Source organism: Puma concolor, chromosome E2 (assembly GCF_028749965.1).
Source record: "Puma concolor isolate L17-30 chromosome E2, mPumCon1.1.hap2, whole genome shotgun sequence".
In the NCBI taxonomy this organism is placed as follows: Eukaryota; Metazoa; Chordata; class Mammalia; order Carnivora; family Felidae; genus Puma; species Puma concolor.
This window is the reverse complement of record NC_141681.1, coordinates 13,089,124-13,110,503: the sequence shown is the minus strand read 5'-3', so window position 1 is coordinate 13,110,503 and position 21,380 is coordinate 13,089,124. Positions and strand designations below refer to the sequence as shown.

The window sequence follows — 21,380 nt, the reverse complement described above, 5'->3', positions numbered from 1 at the left end:
CAAGTTGCAGGGGAGCGAGATTCCTCCCTTCATTTGGCCATCCATCCATTCAATAAATACTTACTGGCCAACGCCTATATGCCAGGCACCGTTCTAGATACTAGGGCAACGGCGCGAATGCAACAACCTGTCTTTACAGAGCTCACAATCCAGTGCTGGCAACAGACAAACAGATAAATATGCGATAAAATGTCTGGGAGTGATAGTGCTCTTGCAAAAAAAGGATAAGACAACTGCCGGCGGAGCTATTTTTAGACAGGGCTCCCTGAGGAAGTCGCATTTGAGCAGAAACTTAAATGAAGCGAAATAATAACTGGCAGGTGAGCAGGTGAAAAGGGATGCTGGGATTTAACGTCACACTGAACTTTCGCCTCCACAAATGTTCCTCCTTTTACACGCTCCAGAGTTGCTGATCGTGAATATGATTTTTTGAAATGAATTGCTTTAAAAGCATAATGACACCTTACTGTTTGAAAAGAATTTTTTGGCAAAGAGATGCATCTCTTCATAAAATGGATAATCGATCTTGAATGTTCTTAATGGCCTGAGTTACATTTTCACATATTAGGTCTGGTCAAAGGGAAATTATTCTAAAAAGGTTTAGAGAGCTTTATGAAAAATCAGGGCATTTCAGAGTAATTAGGTCCTATCTAGAATCGCCTTTATGGCCATCCTTAGACAGCCGAGAATTTAGAAGACTTTAGAATTTTAATTTCATCCAATTCCCTCATTTTACAGATGGGAAAATGGAGGCACCAGAGAACACACTCTGTCCGAGCTAACAGGGTGGGTGAGGGGCAAAAATTCCTTCTCTGTGTCACTGCCTTCAGTTGGGCCTCCGCTCCTCAACGTGTCAGCATTTCCCTGTGTGTGCCCCACAGGACGCAGCTCTTCTGAATACCTGCCTGCCAGGAGTCCCCTCATACAGACTCCTGCTCGTGTCAGCCACTGTCTGTCTCCACATCTGGCTTCTCTTCATATCCCTGACTGGAGATAAGTTATGCCTGATTCCCTTCTAAACCCAGCTCCTCCACCAGTGCCTTCACCCCCATTCCCTCCTACCCCCACGGGGCCCTTGTTTTCCCACGCCCTCCCTTTCTCGCACCTTCTCCTCGCCCTCAGAGACAGGGCAGCAGCTCTAACATCAACTCAGTCTGCTCCTTGCCTTTGAAGGCAATTTCTTTCGCGAATCCAGTCCCTACCGCCTCTGTTCACGTTGCCTTGTAGTCTGGCCTCTAGCCTCAATCCGCTTTTGGAACTCCTCTCTTAATGATCATATGGCCTCCTATTTGTACCATTAAGCGCTTTTCTCTTATTCTGCACATCCATCCTTCAGCGACTGCCTACAACCAGCGACTGCCGCTTCCTTCCCCTGGCTACAACACCCCGATTCTCTTCCTACCTCTCTAAGAGCCCCTGCACCACAGTGAAAACCAAAATTAAACCAGTAAAAATTGACTAGGAAGACATGGCGGTAAAAATAAAATGGGGCAGCCTGAAGTTGAAAAAGAAGTGAAATACAGGAATACATGCAGGATGACTAGACTTATAAAAGGTTCGACAAGCACACTGAAACTATTTCAAGGGATGCGCTAATGGGTGGCAAAACTCTAAAAAAATAATCATTCTCATGAGTGTTAGGACAGCATGTCCTTCTGGGGAAGGGAGGGCACTGTGATCGAGAAGTTCCTGGGGTTCTAGCAATGTTCTCTTTCTAGACCCTGGTGGTAGTTATGTACATTTTCGCTTCATAATTTGTTAGAATGTACAGGTTTTATACAGTTTTCTAGACAGATGATATACTTTACAATAAAAAGGAATTTGAAAAAAAAAGCACCTGTAACCGGTACTCAAAAATCTCGTTACTGACTAGACGGTCCCAACATACAAAATTCACCCTGCCGGCTTACAGACAACACAGATAGCTGAAAATGGGTTGCTAAAACCTTTTCATTCCAATCCAAAACTACAGGCCAACCTCTCCCTGCCAAACCACGAGGAAACTACATCTTCTATTTACGATGGCAAAATGCAAGAGAGGAAGTTGAGAGCCAAAGTCATGCATGCAAATTAATGGGATAAAAACCAAGCAGCCTGTTTCTAGAAGCAAGGAGATTTGGGAAATAAAGATGGGAAAATTCAGGGGGTGATCAAATGAGTCCCTTCAAAAACTATCCTGGAAAGACGCTTGTGAAGTCACAAACAAGCCGGGATAAGAGGACTGCTCTGATCTCAGGATTACCAGAGACCTTTCCCGGGACTCTGGACAGTCCACACCACTCCACTGCCTGGTTTTCCGTCTATCATATGGAAAGACCTTGAAATCCACTTCCGTTGCATAAAACCTTTAGAGATCACAACAGTAAGGTCTCAAGAAAAGAGAGGCTGCAACTAAATTTGCACACTGAGCTGGTGGAGAAGCGGAGGCCGAGGGCTTGTGATTCCCATTACACTTGACCTTGCACTAGTGAGGGCTGGCTAGATGGAGGTTCAAGAACCATCCCCGAAACTCAGTGGCCTAAAGCAAGGACATCTTGCTCCCTCTACACCCCCACCTCATCCTTGCTGCCGACGGGCACAGCTCCAGCTGGAGTCTTGCCAGCTGCTGTGGCAGAAACAAAGAGAGCGTGTTAATTGCACAATGGCCGTTAATGCTTCAGCCCAGAAGAGACGGCATCTCTTTGTTCACGTTTCACGACCAAAGCAAGACGTTTGGCCAAACCCATCTTCAGGGAGGTGGGAGATAAAACACCACCACGTGCCGTGAAGAGAACTAGGGTTATTTGGTGGGCAGCGCTGATGACGGCCTCAGGTCTCCTTCCTCAACAGAGTGGAAAGGGGCGAATGCCAGACTTCTGAGGGTTCTGACCCCAGAGTTTTTCAGCCCCAGAGATGATCCGACAGGAAGTCTATCAATCTCTTCCGGATCTCTTCCACACAGGTGAGAGATGACACTGAACATAAGAGAAGAGGGGGAAACCTGGGAGAGAAACCACAGCCGTACACCCCCTTACCCATCTACCGTGAAAGGTGGCGACCCCCCTGACTCTCTCGTTTCTAAAGCCCAGCCCTGAGGTGCCCATGCTGGGCCACACGGCCAACCCTGACTGGAGATGCCGTGGACCACGGCTCAGGAGGAAATCAGGCTCCCCCTCACCCTCCTTCTGTCTTCTCCACTGGAACTCCAGCACCACATCATCGTGCCCCACAAAGGTATGCACTGGCGTGTTCAAGTCAAAGACGTTCCACAAGAGAAGACTATTTTCCCTCCGCAGCTGGGGAACCATCACAGTCACCAGTCCATTGCTGAAAGGCTACGGCAGGAAAGGGAAAAGAAGGTGATTATTCCAGGGAGACTCCGCTGAATCTTGAATTACCCAAGTTGGGATGCTTTCCTAACTAAAATAAATTACACGATGGGGGGATCCCAACCACTCGGGGGAGATTTTTTTCCAATACCATAAGTTAACCATCACATCTACTTTCCTTCTGCATTTATTTCACTTCTTCTTCGCGTGGAAAGGACCACAGCCAGTAAAAAATAAAGCTAAGGCAAATCCTTGGAGAACTTTAAATTCTGAAACAAGCAAATGGCTCTGACCGCTGCGTATCATGAAACACTGTGTCGCATCCTAGCGCTTCCCCAGAACGAGTGTGCAAGACACCCTGGGGAAAACCCCAGAGAGGCAAGCAGAATTCTTGCCATGTGGACACACACCGGAAGCACACATCCACATCAGGCAGCACCTCCCTGGCCCCAAAACTGCAGCTTTTCAGAGGAAAACCCTCCAATTTCAGGACTGACATGTTTTACTTATCCACACCTCATCTGCTAGGGAGCTGAGGGGCCCATTTGGTAGATAATCGGCCTCTGTTCTTTAAGGAATAAACCACAGTCATCTAAAAGCACATTTATCTTCACTTGCCCTCCTGGCAGCACTCCTGGACTTCTCTGTTTATTTTTTAAAGTAAACATATTAATCCAGAGAAGTATTTCAATGCATAAGAACAATGTCTGATTTCTTGACAAGCACTCCTAGATGCAAAAGCCACTTAATCCCTAAATTATCTTCTATGCTCCACAGAGTCTCGGGGTGACAGCCTAATGCAGAAACGCAGCTTTATTCACTTCTGTGCTCCCTTTCAAGTTGACACTGAGGACAATAGATTATATCTGATCAGCAGCTATCAATGTGGCAATGGGAAAAATTGTGGGAAGGCTGATAACAGCCTGCCCCCCCCATCTGTGGCATTTTATGGTTTACAAAGCATTTCACACACAGTTTTTCAAAAGGAAAGGCATATTGTGCATGTGCTAAATGCCACTGAATTGAACATCTTACAGTGGTAAATTTTATCACAATAATAAAAAGGAAGACCTAGTAAAAATTATTATTCATATTCTACAGAGGAGGAAACTATTGCTCAAAAGCATCCAGTAGCCTGCCCAAGGCCACACAAACATTAAATGGCTCATTGCAACATTATTCACAACAGCCCAGATATGGAAACGACCTAAGTGTCCATCAATGGAAAGATGAAGAAGACGTATTAGATATATTCTACGGAATGCTATTCAGCCAGGAGAAAGAAGGAAATCTGCCATCTGCCACAACATGGGTGGACTTGAGGGCACTACGCTAAGTGAAATAAGTCCGAGAAAGACAAATACTGGGTGAGGTCACTTACATGTGGACTCTAAGACAGCTGAATTCACAGAAACAGAGAGCAGGATGGTGTTTGCCAAGGGCTGATGGGTGGGGGAAATGGGGACATGCTGGTCAGATTTCCACTTGAAACTTCTAGTTAGAAGACGAGTAAGTTTTGGATCTAATATACAGCATGGTGACGGGAGTGAACAATACCATATTACACTCATAAAAGTTGCTAAGAGAGTAATATCACATGTTCTCAATCCAAAAAAGAAATGGTAATTATGTGATGTGACTGAGGTATTAGCTATGGTACCAGTAGTCTTGCAATATATAAGTGTATCAGACACCTTGAACTGACACAATGTTATATGTCAGTTATATCTCAATAAATCTTGGGGAAAAACTAAATGGCATCGATGGATCCCAAACCCAGGTCTTCAGAATCTAAAGCCAGAACTCTTCCCACCATCGGGAAGAAATCCACTGACTGAAAGCGCTTCAACCCTGTGGCTCCATCTCCCCACTTCCCCTGCCCTTAGTGACCACCTTCGTGCTGCCCGGCTTCCCAGGTGGTGGCCAGCAATCCTAGTGCAGATTCTTCCCCAACACTCGAAGCGCCAGTTTTTAAATACCTGTGCCCCCACCCCTCAACCAGGACAGGAGGTGAAAACTGCCTCACAGAGAAAGTAAGAGAAAATGGCCCTCGTGGCCCCCGCCCCCCCCCCCTACATCTGGAACACCAAGGTGAAGCTCCCCAGCAGGAGGTGGGGTGTCCCACTCACCGTGTATCTGGCCTTCCAGACGGGCACCTGGCAAGGGAGAATACTGAGGTATTTCCGAGGCTGGCGGTAGTCCCAGAACTGGAAGAAAGAGAGTAGGATAATGTGTGAACTAAACGCCATCAAAAGACTCGACAAGTGAAATGAGCCCAGCTTCGCTCAGTCCTCGGTGTGTTCCACGCAGCCCCCTGGCCCTGGGACCGTGGCAGAGACACAACCCTCCCTCTCCCATTTACAAACATTCCCGGGGAATTTCCAGACTCCACGAGGACTGGCCCCGGGGGGCAGATCACCATCATCAGCCTGCCTACTAAACAGCCTTGTAACTGAAAGGTAAGAATGACATGTTTTCACGCCACATCGCGTTTACACCGTGTAGGGTAATGTAACTAGGAACTAGGCTGATGTACTGACTACTCACTGCATTCCAGAGTTTAAAGCTTTCAGTTCTGTATCCCGCTTAATCTCTACAACCAAATAACGGGTGTTATTCATCTCTTTTTCAAATGAAGAAGCTAAATTACTGAACAGTCTAACTTGTGCAAGGTCACACCCGCTCCGCCACCGCCCCCGAACACGCGGAACTTGAGGCCGCGGAACATATGAAGGTAAGCCAGACACACTCTGCCTGAGCTGCCTGTGTTTTCCATGACAGGACAACTACACTTAGAGCTTGAACATTTGTCATGAAAGCAGGAAATGGCAGAGCACAAAAGGCAGGAGGACCGAGAGTGAGACTCTGAATTACTCAAGTACTAAGAAATTATTTTCTCTTAAAAAAATTTTTTTTTAATGTTTATTTATTTCTGAGAGAGAGAGAAAGACAGAACGTAAGTGGGGAAGGGGCACGGAGAGAGGGAGACACAGAATCTGAAGCAGGCTCCAGGCTCTGAGCTGTCAGCACAGAGCCCGACACGGGCCTCAAACTCACCAACAATGAGATCGTGACCGGAGCTGAAGTCGGACGCTTAACCAACTGAGCCACCCAGACGCCCCACTAAGAAATTATTTTTAAAAACAGATGACTCCCTCTCTCTCTGCACCTCCCCTGCTTGGTCTCTCTCAAAAATAAATAAAACACTAAAAAAAAAAAATAGATGACAGAAGCCATTCTGGAAAACAGTTTGGCAGTTTCTTAAAAAGTAAATGAGCACATACCACTGACCCAGTGATCTCAACTCCTGTGTATTTGTCCTGGAAAGTAGAAACGGTCCATTCCCAGAAAAATCGATACATGAATGTTTATAGAAGCTCTATTCATAATCACCAAAAGCTGGAAACAGCCCCATCAATGTCCTTCAATGGGTCAACAGAAAATAAACTGTAGCAGTATATCCATATAGTGGATTACTGCTCGTCAATAAAAAGTATATGATCTATCGATTTTGAAAACAACCTGGATGAATCTTGAAGGCACTATGCTGAGCGAAAGAAGCCAACTCAGAAAGTAAGATACTGAATGTATCCATTTAAATGACATTCTCAAAAAGACTAAACTACAGTGATAGAGAACACAACAACGGTTGCTAGAAATCAGGGGTTCGGGGAGAGTGTGGCTCTAAAGGAATCACATAAAGCAATTCTTGTTCCTTCTGACAACACTTTATTTTTGTCAAATTTGGGCTCCATATTCAAAATAATAAAATTTTTAAGATGTCTTTTCCAGCTAAACTGCCTCAGCATTTCCCAGATGGCCACAGGGAAAACTACAACTTGCTCCCTCAACTCGTAAAAGAAGGGAAGCTAGACATCATTAGGTCTGCTTGGCATTCTCCGGATTTTTAATTAGCTCAACAGTTTATGAATGCTTTCCTGTTACCAAGTCTCCCATATGTGAAAAACAAGCAAATAAAAAAATTCAGTCTCCCTAAGCTAATCACATACAAGTAAAACGTTAGTATTATGAATACATTTTGGCAACTGGTTACTTGTCATGTCGGACAGAAGCATATTCATGCGCATTTACAGACTGTCACGGTAACTGTTAACAAAAGTAATCCTTTTTTTAAAAAGGATTATATAACTTAGGGGACAAGGTAGAGGACCCTGGGGATTTGACCAAGTCCTCGCTCACCAGAACACGATCTTATTCTCACGGCAACCACTGACAGTCTTACGGAATGATTACATATTGCATGTGAGTGGAGGACTTTGGTCTGTTTCAATCTGACAGACTGGTCACTATAAGAACCAGAGCCATGCCATCCTCCCCTTCATAGGTGATTTCTGCTTTTCTCTCACTTGCCAAAGAGCCTTTGCTATGAGCTACAGATCAGAAAGGAAGGCTTCTGAAGAAATATCAGAAGAGCCTCAGGCAAGAAAGAATCACATTCTTGAACAGCGTCATGGGTACAAGACTCTCTCAGCAAGGTGACCCTGACCCATGGGCAGACACACACCTGTCAGGATGTACTGAGGAACCGTGTCTGGATTTCCAGGACACTTTGTCTAAAGAAGGCAATGTTGTAAAATAGGCTGCTTAACTCAAGTTCAGGAAAAAAAGCAACCACCTAACCTGGTATGAAGTCATTTCATTGTGGTCATGTTCTATTTTTATTTTTATTTCCTTAATGTTCTAATTTTAATAGCCATAAAAGAAAAATCCTTTTCTTTCTTTTCGATCTAGTTCTAAGCCTCAATTCAACAGTTTTACAGTTTAACAATTTCCTAACTCGAGTGAAACATTCATTCAATGGCACCTTGTTCCAGTGCACCCCTTAGAATTCAGAAAATAAAAATATAATAAAAATTACTATAATTATAAGCTAATATTTCTTAAGGTAAACTTAAGAAAATGATTATGTAGGGAAAAAAAAGACATACTGACCCTTATCTACAAATTATTAAAAATAACGGTTGAATATTATGCAAAGTGCCTCTAAACTCCTACACTTTCTACAATTATGCTATTTATTTACATTCAATAAAAACTGCTTTCCACCCACCAGGATATAGTGGAACACATCAAATACCATGTCAAAAAATCTCATTTAATACGTAGGCTAAGCCTACAAGTAAGGAACAGGGGCTGAATCTCACAGGTGGAAACTGGCCAGTCACCTGCTTTAATACCTATGGAATCCCAGCCTCACAGGTGGGAAAGATGTCACTGAACGGCGACAAACTTGAGGAAAGAGGAGGGGGTGAACTGGATGGTTTCTGGGTTCTGAACTTGGGCGACAAGGTGACAAAAACCCAAATCCAAAACAAGCAAACCAACAAAACCCCGCTGTGGCACATAAAAGTAAATTCCAACCCAAAGGGACTGACAATCCTCAAGGCAGAAGTTAACTTTTTAGGCCGTAGTGTCTGACCACACCGCAGGAAGACGTGGTACGGGAGCCTATGTAAACAGAGCGTTAAATCAACGATGCTGAATCGCAAAACTGCTAAGTAAACTTCTGTGGTCAAATCTCTGTCCTTCCAGACAGGGACCTGAGCTCAAGGAGGACATGTGGAACGAGGCTGACTCTGTGCCCTGCAACTTCGTAAACACAGCACATCCCACAGTCGGGAGAGGAGCAAACAACACAAAATGTCACACTCCACGATAAACCACAAACACGAGGGTCACTGAAACACATAAACCCTCGAGCATTTCCAGCAAGTTACAGAATCTAGTAGAACAACCCCGCCCCCCGACTTTTTGCGGTGCTGATGACTGAAGATGTCCTAACTTTTGCAGACATGATCATCTTGTGAGAAAATTGCTATTTTTCCACCCCAGGGAGACGAACCACAAACTCGGTAACCTTAACAACGTTGGGGGCTTTTACATCTGGTGTGGTTTTTTGGTTTGTTTGCTTTTGGTTGGTTTGTTTTTTCTCTGAAAGCTGACTTCTTGACAACTTCTTTGCAAATCAGCTTTTCCTTTCTAAATGCTTTAGTCTCTGACTCCCTTTCACAAAGGGAAAGAGGAAACCGTCTAAACAAATCCCAGGAGCCGCAACGGAGATACGCTACCCCATCATTCCTACTGGCCTACGTAACCAGGTTTACGTGCCCGTGCACCCCTAAAACACACACACTGTGCTCACTTATTGTAGCTTTCTTTCCAAAGAAAGTGCTGTTACGAAATCTGGTGCCTCCCACACACGGAACCCCAACTGTCCCAGTGGGTCACTCACCTTGACAGAGTTGTCTTGGCTGGAGGTAGCAAGAATGTGCTCGATGTCTGGGTGCCAGTCCAGGCCATGGATTTTGGAGAGGTGGGCTGCGAGGTACTCCACTGCGGTGCTGGGTTTCTACAACAGGATCAGCACCGAGTGTTGTCGATTTACAAATCACTCGTTGAGGGTCTACCATGTAACGGACTGTTACGTGGGCAGCGGGGGGACACAAGAGTATTACCAGATCCTCTCTCTATCCTTAAGAAACTCCACTTTGTTTTGCTTAAAACAAACAAACAAACAAACAGAAAAAGACTTATCCAGCTCTCCTTCACACATGCTTGGCATATGGGCCTGTGAGCCAGATTTCTTTCTGCTCCGTCGCCACGCGTAGTTTTAATGAAGGACACAAGGCGGTGTGTGCTCTTCCCCCAAATAGGACAGACTGCAGTGTCGGCCCCCCTTCCCCACTATCACTCAAGGAGAAGGGCTGTGACACGCAAACAGACCACCCCACCCCACGATCCTGGAGGTAAAACCACCAAATTTAAGTAATCGAGCACCAAGACCCAAGAGAACAAACACACATTGCAAAAGAAAACAATACATGATTAATAAGCTTATATAAGACAAAGGCAGAAGGAAACCTCAGAAATATACATTAAAGTAAGACTTTACAGGGCGCCTGGGTGGCTTAGTCAGTGAAGTGTCTGATGTCAGCTCAGGTCATCATCTCCGAGTTCATGAGTTTGAGCCCCTCGTCAGGCTCTGTGCTGACAGCTCAGAGCCTGGAGCCTGCTTCAGATTCTGTGTCTCCCTTTCTTTCTCTCTCTCTCTCTCTCTCGACCCCTCCCCTGCTCATGCTTTGTCTGTCTCTCTCTCAAAAATAAATAAAACATTAAAAATTTTTTTTTTTTTTTAATTTTTTTTTCAACGTTTTTATTTATTTTTGGGACAGAGAGAGACAGAGCATGAACGGGGGAGGGGCAGAGAGAGAGGGAGACACAGAATCGGAAACAGGCTCCAGGCTCCGAGCCATCAGCCCAGAGCCTGACGCGGGGCTCGAACTCACGGACCGCGAGATCGTGACCTGGCTGAAGCCGGACGCTTAACCGACTGCGCCACCCAGGCGCCCCAAAAATTTTTTAAATAAAATAAAATATTACTAAGCTATCAAATTAGAAGACATATGTAAATAACACTCAATGCTGACAAGGCTGCATTTGTCACTGCTGCTATTTATACCAAATAGCACAACCTTTTGGCAAAAAACTGCCAATTTTTATCAACCAACTTCAAATTTTCCTTTCTTAAGAGAGTATTTCATTTCACAAAAAGCTTTAGATAACAAAAGATGTTCATCTTGGTATTATCTGGGCTACCAGAAAACCAGAAACAACACAAATAGTAAGTGGGGAATAATTAAATTTTAGAGTCGATTATGGACTAGCTATCTGATCCAATATGATATAGCCACTAAATGTTCTACTTAGGGATTATAGCACAGGGAAAATGCATGTGTTGTAACGTTAAATGAAAAAAGTACAGGGGCACTCGGGTGGCTCAGTCGGTTGAGCATCTGACTTTTGGTTTCAGCTCTGGTCATGATCTCACGTTTTGTGGGGTTGAACCCCACGTCAGGCTCCACAGTGACACTGTCGGGCCCGCTTTGGATTCTGTCTCTCCTTTCTTTGCCCTTCCTCCTGCTCACGCTTGCTCTCTGTCTCAAGATAAAAAAACATTAAAAAAAAAAAAAAAACAAATCAAAACAAAACAAAAAAAACGTGAGTGGGAGAGAGCCAAAGCATAAGAGACTCTTAAAAACTGAGAACAAACTGAGGGTTGATGGGGGGTGTGAGGGAGGAGAGGGTGGGTGATGGGTATTGAGGAGGGCACCTTTTGGGATGAGCACTGGGTGTTGTATGGAAACCAATTTGACAATAAATTTCATATATTGAAAAAAAAAAAGCGTAAGAAAACACCAAAATGTTAGCACTTGTCTCTGAGTAATAGGTCTATAAATGATTTTTATTTTTCCTTTTATATTTCCTACAAAAAGCATCTATTACTTCTATAATTAGTGTTGGTCTATGAGGTTAAGAGCAGTCTCCAGAATCAGGCCTCCCTGAGTTTAAATCTTGACAACATACCATGCTTCAGTTTACCCGTCTGTAAAATGGGGATAAAAACCACTTATTTTAAAGGCTAGTCATATAGAGAGTTCTTAGAACAATGCTGTGTACAATGAACGATTAGTAAATGTTACTATTATCAGTCATCTGGGTGTGTGAACGAAATCCAACATTCCCACTGATACTGCGCTTTTTTAAGGCTCTGATGCCTGGTACCATCAGTGCTGCTTTGACGTGGGAAAGTGCCAGAGAAGTAAGAATATGACCTACAAGTTTTACAATCCATGTGAGCAAAAGTCTTAAGTATTAATGGAACAAAACAAGGTTAAAACCCTTTAAACAAAATAGATAAAATTGCCGAGGGAAGTCAGGATTGTTAGTGCAACAGTCAGAAGGCTAGAAAGGAACAGTTCGGCAGTCGATCTCTGAAAGACAAAGAACAATGCTAGTCTGGAAAACAAGTACTGACAGGGTTGATGGCTGAATGCCAAATGGTTTATCTTGCCTACGGCCTGAAAACATTCTAAAGCAAATATATATGCTCTACAAATTAACCAAATATTTTATTTAAACCATTTACTATGTTTAAGTGCTATGCTAATGATGAAAGGAATAAAACCAGTTGCCAATTTAAGAAATAAAGAGAGGGGCGAATGGCTCTCACCAGACTGGACGAAGGGACACAGACAAAAACTAACACATAGAAGGTGCACCCGGCCACCTCTACTTACGGACTCACCTGCTCACCTGAGAGCCACCTAAGGCAGAGGGCTTCGGCGGCACACGCTGCCCCAGCAGGTCCTGGCACCGAACGCGGCAGACTCCGCGTCTCCGCTTCATCTCCTTCCCCTCTCCCCAACCACATGACCAACTCCCTGCCACGAGGGAAGGGGCGAGGCTGCCAGGGCCACGCTGAGACTGGACAGTCAGCACCCAGGCTGACGGTTTCGGGAAAACGACAAATGGGTGCTCCCCGGAGGCTGAGGAGCTCTAGCCTCCAGTTCCAGAAAGCAGGAAGCAGTAGGACACCCCAGATCTTACAGAAAGAAGTCAACTGCTCTGTGCGTTACTACCCAATCATACGGCAGGTAAGTTCGGGGGGCCTTTCCCCGAGCCATTGTCCTCTCCGATACCAACAAACCGAACTCCAAACAGACTCTCCGTGGCGGCAGCTGCCTGGGACCCTGCCCCTCTTCCCTGCCCGTCAGTTACATGGGCTGTGCGGGGAGAATCCGGGCTCTGCAGGCTCTTTGGAGGCTGAAAGGACAGCTAGACGTCTAAGGGAGGATCTGAACACGCTACGTACCTCGCCTCAGTGATTTATACCAGAAATACCCAGGATGGAGTATGTCCTAGAACAACTAGTTTGCACTTCGCAATCTGGGGCAGGGATAAGAAGCCTGCTGACCATTCTAGAACAGTGTCTGGTTCCCAGGCTCGACCTCCTCAGTGACCCATTCGCTATGATTATCTTCATTTTGAAGACGAGGTAACTGAGGCTTGGAGTAGTGGAGTGGCTCACCTGACATCATAATTAGGAGGCAGCAAAATGGGGCCCTCACTTAGGTCAGTCCTAGTTCATTTGCTTAACCACTGACTGGAATATTCTCTATCTTCCTTCAACATCAATTTGATCACAAAGCCAATGTCATCTGGCACCGTGATCTTAAAATGGCAATTTGCCACACTGCAGAGGACACCCTGGCTTCTCAACACAAGTCCTGCTACTCACAACATCCTCTTTATTCCCGCTGCGAGGGACTAAAGACCACCTGGGGTGGGAGGGAAGAGATTACTCACCCGCTTGTCCCATATCCGCACGTCCCCATCATGACTGGTGGCGAGGCAATTAGCATTTTTTTTATTCCATTTGACCTGTGAGGCACCCGCTGGAAAGAAAAATCAGGGGAAGAAAGCTGCTGCCGTCAACTCCTCTGGAACCAGAGTGGAGTGTGTCCAGGGGGGCTGGATAACGAGTTCTGGCTGAATGAGAACAGAACCCTTCAAGTTTCTAGGACTGCACCAGCTCCACCATTAAAGAGAAAATGAAGCCAAAAAATAAACGAATTAACACACTGGAACAGGATCAGAGACACCTAACGGAGGAAACAATCTGACTTAGGAAAAAACTCTACAGGTTACCTCGGCACAGAAGCAGCAGGGAAATACAGTTTCTCATGAGCAGCAGTTCAACACGGCTCTGTTGGCTGGAAACTGACTACTCAGCACACAACCTGGCTCTTCATCATCCCCGACGACCAACCTGGAGCACCCACCCAGAAGAGCCTCAGCTCAACGCCTGCTCCTTCCCACTTACTTGCTCACCTCCTCGCCTATTTAGGAGGGCAATCTTGGAGAAACAAAGGTTCCTCAGCCTCCATGTTGCTCAATTCTGCCCTCAGAAGGGTATGTGTACCACCCCCCTCCTACACTCTCTTCTCCCATCAGCGGCTACACGTGGTCACTGGCCCTGCATTAGGTCAGGGAAAGGGAACGTCCCTGGCACCGTGAACTGAGTCCTTTCCCCACTCTGCCAACACAAGGAAGTAACAACAATAACAAAGGAGCTACTTAAGAGAGGAGACATAGTGTAAAATGCCAGAGGGGTTGAGGTCTGTCGAAAACCGGGACATATCAGCACTTCTGGTGGACTCTTAAAAATGACCAAGTTGGGGTGCCTGGGTGGCTCAGTTGCTTAAGCATCCCACCCTTGATCTCAGCTCAGGTCATGATCTCGGCTCAGGTCATGATCTTACAGTTCATGAGTTCAAGCCCTGTGTCCGGCTATTTGCTGACAGCGCGGAGCCTACTTGGGATTCTGTCTCTCCCTCTTTCTGCTCCTCCCCTGCTTTCTCTCACTCTTCGTCTCAAGATGAATGAAGTTTAAAAAATAAAATAACCAAGTTAATTAAGTTAAACCAGAACAACACGACAGCTCTGCTTCCCATCTCTTCTTGTCCTCGCTCAGACAACACATAATATTTCTTCCTTTGGGGTGCTGTTTACTAATGGGGACACCATAGTGAATCCAGGGCTTTGGAAAGCAACCTGAACCACGAGGTCTAGAGTGACACCAACAGAGCAAGGACTGAGAATCTATTACGAAACTGAACTGGTGTCCAGAAATTACCTCTGCTTGGTTCTGGGGACAGTCTTTGTTTGTTTGTTGTGTTTTTTGCCTGAGACACAGGACATCTTAAGTCACTGAAGAATGAATGGTGGAGACCCCTAAAGGAGGAAGGTAGTACACTACTCAGGAGACACAGTTTCTTAGCAAGAAAAGGTATCAGCTCAAGGAGAAGGTGAGTAAGAAGGGTCTGTCCCATTTCCTCATGATAGAATTACTTGAAGACTTTCCCCAGTGCAGGTGTCTATCAGACCACGAAGCCTTCCAAAGGGCTCTGGGAACCGCCTAATTCAACCTGTTTTACTAGGCTCATGACAACAGAGTCAAACAGAGGTCCCAGACCACAGGTGTCCTCAGACAGAGAATACTCTTGAACACACACATGCTCTTGCTTACTCCCCACCCCAAAGGTATAAACAATGTGCTCATGGAGAGATAGGAACCATGGCCTCTGGGAAGCAATACGAACCAAGGCTGAACCTCTCAGGGAATGGTAGATCAAGCAGCTTCCAAAAATCCACAGCTTCTCATTTGCCTCTTTTCTCCTCTTTGCTACCCTGAGAAATCTTTGCTACCCTGCAAGAAAGAAAGAAGACTCCCTACCTCTATTCTTTAGAGGACTCAGAACAGAAAAGAAAGCAATCAGAAGGAGTGGGTTGAAAAAAAGAACTTTCTTTTGGGAGCTCCTCTAAAACCAACCTAACTTAGAAACCTTTAAGTAGAAGCAACAAAATCCCGGGGGAGCAACTGAGGCATTTATAGACCATTTGTGTTTTCATTCAGTTGGATGTCTTCTGCAACCACGTCTGTGCCCCATCATATGTCTCTGACCATAACTGCCTAGAGGTTGAGGTGGCGGGGGTGGGGGTGGGGGTGGCCCAAATCCACAGATTTATTACGCACTTAGCACAGAGGCACAGGGGCTTGACTCCCATGCCATTTAACAAACATTTACGGAGCATCTCCTTGAGTCAGGCACAAATGCTGGCCTCGGGCTACAGCACTGAAAAAAAGAGATGTGGTCCTTAACTTCACAAAACACATAATCCACCTGCTTAATACAGGTGTGATGTTCAATGTCTTTAAATGATGAGGCGCGGAGATGTGGAAGAAAAAAATATCACATAATCATTTTGGAGCAAATACCACATGTGAATTCAAATGTAACAAACAGATACAAAGGAGCAGGATTTAAGAGATAGATGATGTATGTTTTTAACAAGGATGCCAAAATACAATACTGATGACTGACCTTCACTGCTGTGATATAACCAGTTCTGTGCCCAAATTCTACTCTCAGGAATTAGTGGGAATGCCCCACAACGGACCCAAAGCAGAATTTCAAGAACAATCCATTCCGACTGAGCAATGAAAACAGGTAGACCAGAAAGTAGTTTCAAAGTTTCAGGACGTCCATATTACGCGCCAACATGGGGACACAATCAGCATAATCTAGATTGTGGGGAAACCGCAGGACAAACCTGGTTTCTTCAATAAATGAACCTCAGGAAAAGAAAAACAAACCAAAAAAGGAGAAGGGGAAGAAACCTCCCGATCACAAAAGATGAGAATTCCATCAACCATTATAAGTATGTTCTCTATTTGGATTCTGATTTAAAGAATTTGTAAAAACAAAAACAAAAAAACCAACAAAACAACAACTGAGACTATTAGGGAAATCCGTATACTGCTTAAGTATTTGATATTAAAGAGCCACCATTAACATTTTTAGAGGTCTGTTCATAGTAGTGTGGCTACATTTCCATAGAGGATTCTTCTCTTGTAGAAGTATTACTGACTGAAATATTTGTTGAGGAAATGATATGACACCGACATACTTCAAAATAATTCCAGAGAAGATGGGAGTGGGGGGCAGGGCAGTAGGTAGGAGTAAAGATGAAATAAGACTGGCTAGACAGGGACAACTATGGAAGCTGGATCATGAACACAAGGCAGTTCGTTTTCTTCTATTTTTATATGCACCCAGGGGTGCCTGGGTGGCTCAGTCGGTTAAGCGTCTGACTTTGGCTCAGGTCAGGATCTCACAGCTCTTGGGTTCAAGCCCTGCGCTGGGCTCTGTGCTGACAGCTCAAAGCCTGGACCTGCTTCAGATCCTGTGTCTCCCTCTCTCTCTGCCCCACCCCCACTCGCACTCTCTCTGTCCCTCTCTCTTAAAAATAAACATTAAGGGGCGCCCGGGTGGCTCAGTCGGTTAAGCGTCCGACTTCGGCTCAGGTCGTGATCTCGCGGTCCGTGAGTTAGAGCCCCGCGTCGGGTTCTGTGCTGACAGCTCAGAGCCTGGAGCCTATTTCAGATTCTGTGTCTCCCTCTCTCTGACACTCCCCGTTCATGCTCTGTCTCCCTCTGTCTCAAAAGTAAATAAACATTAAAAAAAATAATAAACATTAAAAAAATGTTTTTTAATACATAAATAAAAAGTTTAAAAACAATTTCAGCTCCTGTCCTTGAATCCCGAAATAAGCTCCTGAGCGCACTCAGCAGTCCTGACTGTAACTTCCGAGAGCAGCCTAAAGCAAGCCCCTTGCCATGAGAGACTCACAACCCCACCGGCCAGGGTGCGGGCAGGAGGCAGTCCCCGTGGGGGTGGGGGAAATATACACTCACCTACAGCAGAGAGCGCAACGGTAGGCTTCCTTGTGTCTCTGAAACAGAAAAGTCAGAAATCGAATGCCCGATTCATAGGCCACCATCCACCTGTACTTTTCACCCTCTGCACGCATTTCTCCACTCTCCTTTCAGTGGGTACTTGGAGCTCGGAGAGAACGTGAGGGCCTTAGAAGCAACTGTAAAGTGTCTCCCTTCGGGGACAAACTTTCTCATCTGCCTCAAATGAGGCTGAGACTAAATTTCAAATCACATAGCTGCAGCCACAGAAAACGAACTATGTGATTCAGCGTGTCCGGCGTGACCCTGATCGTAGCGGTGGAGGAAGCCATAAGAAGCCGTTCCTGGCGTCATTTCTCCCAGTGGCAATGAAGGAACGGTCACGGAGGCATAACTCTGCGAGAACCTTCCCAGCAGCACTTAAAAGGTGAAGTCAAAAGCTACTCTGATAATCACAGTTGCTAAGAGGTGGAAACCCGAGTGTCCACTGACAGACGAGTGGATCGACAAAATGTGGTCCAGCCACATGACGGAATATTAGCCAGCCTTCTGACGGAAGGAAATCCTGTCACACACTACAACATGGATGAACCTTGAGGTCATGGCGTTAAGTCAAGTAAGTCAGTGCCGAAAAGACAAGCACTGCATGACTCCACTCCCACTTGTCTGAAGGATCTAAAGTAGCCAAAACCATAGGAACAGAAAGTGGGAAGGTGCTTAACGAGCAGAGTGTCAGCTTGGTAAGAGGAGAAAGTTCTGGGGATCCGTTGCACAACAATGTGAATATATTTAACAGAACCACACACTTAAAAATGGTGAAGATGGCTTATTTCATGTTTTGGGTTTTTCAACCACAATTCAAAACAAAAACAAAACAAAAACCCTACTCCTGGATACAACAGGAGGCTCCTGGAAAGAGAGAGATTCCTGGGTTCACCACAAAGCCAGAGGGCAACTTCTCCACCGAATGGTAAAGTGACAGAACAGGGCACCAACCCAGGGCTAGAGGGTTCGGACGGCCAATCCGTGGCTCAGGCTTACTAATCCAGAAAACTTGAAAAGGCATCATCTGTTCAGCATTTTTTAATCCTTAAATTATGAAAACAACGATTTCATGTAAATGAGGAATACTCTAACCTTGCCTCCTAACTCCCTGGGGTTTTGTTTATTTAAAAGCGCCTCCCTCCCATTTCCCCTGGGTTTAGCGCTCCGTCCCCACTCCGGCGCTGCCGTTAGACTGATCACCACCAAGGCAGTGTCCCGGATGCAGGTGAAGTCCGCTGCGCACACCCTCTTGGACTCCCTTTCCCTGATCTGTCCACCTCTCAGTGCAAACCATCACAGAGCCACTGCCATTGGGAGCACAGCAGTCCGCTGAGGGGAGAGAGGGTCCCGTCTGGGGGACTCTACAGACCACGCCCTCTAGTTAGTCACCTCGAATTGTTATGGCAAAAGGAGCCTCGCTCTACAAAGGGAGAAGGGGGACAGACAACATGCCCGGCCCTGGGCTGGGGGCTCCTTCCCTCTTCGCCTCACGAAGGGTAACCCTGAGAGGTGGCCCTCAGCCGCCTGGGGGACTGAAGCCTCACAAAGAGCAAAGCAGATGTGTCTCATAGCATCACCTGCTGTAGCAGACGTGTGTCTGTGCCCACAACTCCCCACTGTCACCTGCCACGTCAGTTAAACTTCAGCCTGACTTTCAAACGCCAGCACCTATGTTTCTCTGCCAAAGGGACTTCCCTGACTGCCAAAGCCTGTCCTGCACATCTCTGTGCCAGGCCTGAAGTGCCAGGGAAGGGAGGCCCCAGGGTGCAGCCCGCGACCAGTGACCGACAGTGGATGACGCCCCCACTTCCTGAGCCCTCAAGGGTGGGACACCTCTGAGGAGTTCTGCACTAGCACCTAGCGGTCCCCGGCAGGAATAAGCTCCACGTGCTCAGGCTGCCTCCCGCGCGGACAGCGCGTCCTCCGTGTGCAGCCTTCCCGCTCCCGTCCCTCCTCCCGCCAGTGCTTCTGTCGCCTCCTAAACAACGTCCTTGCAAGGCATCCTCATCTCGGGGTCTGCACCCAGGGGAAACCAAACTAAGACAGCTGATCTCTAAAACAAAGGTCCCAGATCATCCCACAACCCAGTGGTTTGGCCTTTTAATTGTTCTTACTTGATATCCCAAATGTAGATGTAAGTGTCCACAGAGCTGGTAACCAGGAGATCCGGCTCAAACACTGCCCAGTCCAAGTCACTGGAAACACAAGAAATAAACAGAACGACACCAAAGAGAAGAAAATTCAGAGTCCAGTTCCAAAGCGCTAGCAGATTTCATTTCTAGTGGCTTCAGAGAGTCACTGTTAACGGTCCTCCTTAACATGATATAGGCTAGAAATCTCCAAACTTCTTTGGGAATGAGTAAGACTTAACTGAGCTCTGAAAAAAGCTTTCAGGTCCTTTCCCCTGTCATCACCAGCTATCCCATCACCTGCTCCCAAAAAAGAAAAGGAGGATTTCAACTTCAACCACACACACACACACACACACCCCAAAGCAAAAACATCAAGTGATTTTTGAGTTGGAATTTTCTAAACCAGATTCAACCACAAGTACCTTGAGTAAAACCAACATCTCTCAAAGCAGCGGCAAACTGTAACACTGCCATGCAGCTTTCAGGAAGGGTAGGCCTCCCTAACATAGGCCAGGGGTCTGGCCTTTCCCGTTACTTCTGGGTCAGCTCCCCCACTCCTGTACTCCCTGCTGCTACTTCCCAGGATGAGTGTTCCCTACCCAGGAATAGTGACCCAAGGACAGGATGGATCAAGGAACACTCCAGAAGGCCATGGGTGGGAGGCAGCTGTGCCCCACAGCCACTGGAAAAAGAGCAAAGGGCTGCGTCCTGCTGTCTGTGCTCCCACGCACTGCCGAATGTGAGCTGAGGATTCTGCCGGCATAACTGTGTCTCCCTCCCATGGCAAAAATCAGCTCTAATCCTTCACTCCAGACTGGGCTGTCCGAGGGCCTTCTGGAATCGAGGACAGCAGTTACAGGAATGCTGGTTCCTAAATACTGGTTGATCCCCAGTACGAGAGCCACCGCTTCAGTGAGCGCCAAGGACCTAGCAGTCACCCGTGGCCAATGCAGCACAGAGGGTCAAGATGTGGAAGGGGGACGGAGCTTTCACGTCACTTCCCGAGGGACTATGACAGAGCGAGACAGGCCGGGAGCTGCGGAGGCCTGGTACCTACCTGATTACACGAGTGTGGCCTTGTAAGGTAGTGCCAACTTCCCCGCTGCCATCTTTCCACTTATAAAGGTCAACCCGTTGGTTACTCTGAAAAGAAACAACGGGAAGAAGGCAGCCAGTCCCACACCTGAACACACGCTCTCACCGCGATCTGCCTAGGGCTGAGAAAACGAAGCCATGCAGAAACTAACTTGCATGGCAGAGACCCTACAGACTGACTTGCTCACAGAGCCATCAGGAATGAGTACAATTAGGGGCTCCTGGGTGGCTCAGTAGGTTAAGTGTCCAACTTTGGCTTGGGTCATGACCTCACAGTTCGTGAGTTTGAGCCCCACGTCGGGTTCTGTGCTGACAGCTGAGAGCCTGAGCTGCTTCGGATTCTGTGTCTCCCTCTCTCTATACCTCTCCCCCACTCGTGATCTGTCTGTCTGTCTCTCTCTCTCTCAAAAACAATAAAAAAATATTTTTTAAAAAAAAAGAAACAAGTACAATTAACATGTGAGCCAACCTCAGCTCAGTACATAGGACTACAAATTTCCAAAAGAGAGGGCAGTGCTGTCTTCAAAGTGAATCCACCCTGAGTCATTGCAGCTGAATTGAAGCCACCGAGGCGCTACTGAGCACCTGAATGAAGAGATGCGCCACCCCCACCCCACCACCCCCACGCCTCCCCCCCCCACCCTGCAGGCTGCTCAAAGGACCACCTCCCAGCTCTAAGCA

General features: G+C 46.4%; 1 protein-coding gene across 5 annotated transcripts in view; it reads right to left on the bottom strand.

Annotated features, from left to right (window-relative positions):
* Positions 1 to 21,380, bottom strand: part of WDR59 (WD repeat domain 59) — an 85,745-nt gene that overhangs the window by 36,908 nt on the left and 27,457 nt on the right. For all 5 annotated transcript variants that reach the window (XM_086688903.1, XM_025920536.2, XM_086688902.1 and 2 more), the window contains exons 4-10: positions 20,662 to 20,747; positions 19,587 to 19,667; positions 17,428 to 17,465; positions 13,476 to 13,564; positions 9,562 to 9,678; positions 5,438 to 5,515; positions 3,158 to 3,314 (exon numbers count right to left, since the gene is read on the bottom strand). In XM_086688903.1, coding sequence (XP_086545029.1) covers positions 3,158 to 3,314; positions 5,438 to 5,515; positions 9,562 to 9,678; positions 13,476 to 13,564; positions 17,428 to 17,465; positions 19,587 to 19,667; positions 20,662 to 20,747 — 646 coding nt within the window. The remainder of the gene's footprint in view (positions 1 to 3,157; positions 3,315 to 5,437; positions 5,516 to 9,561; positions 9,679 to 13,475; positions 13,565 to 17,427; positions 17,466 to 19,586; positions 19,668 to 20,661; positions 20,748 to 21,380) is intronic.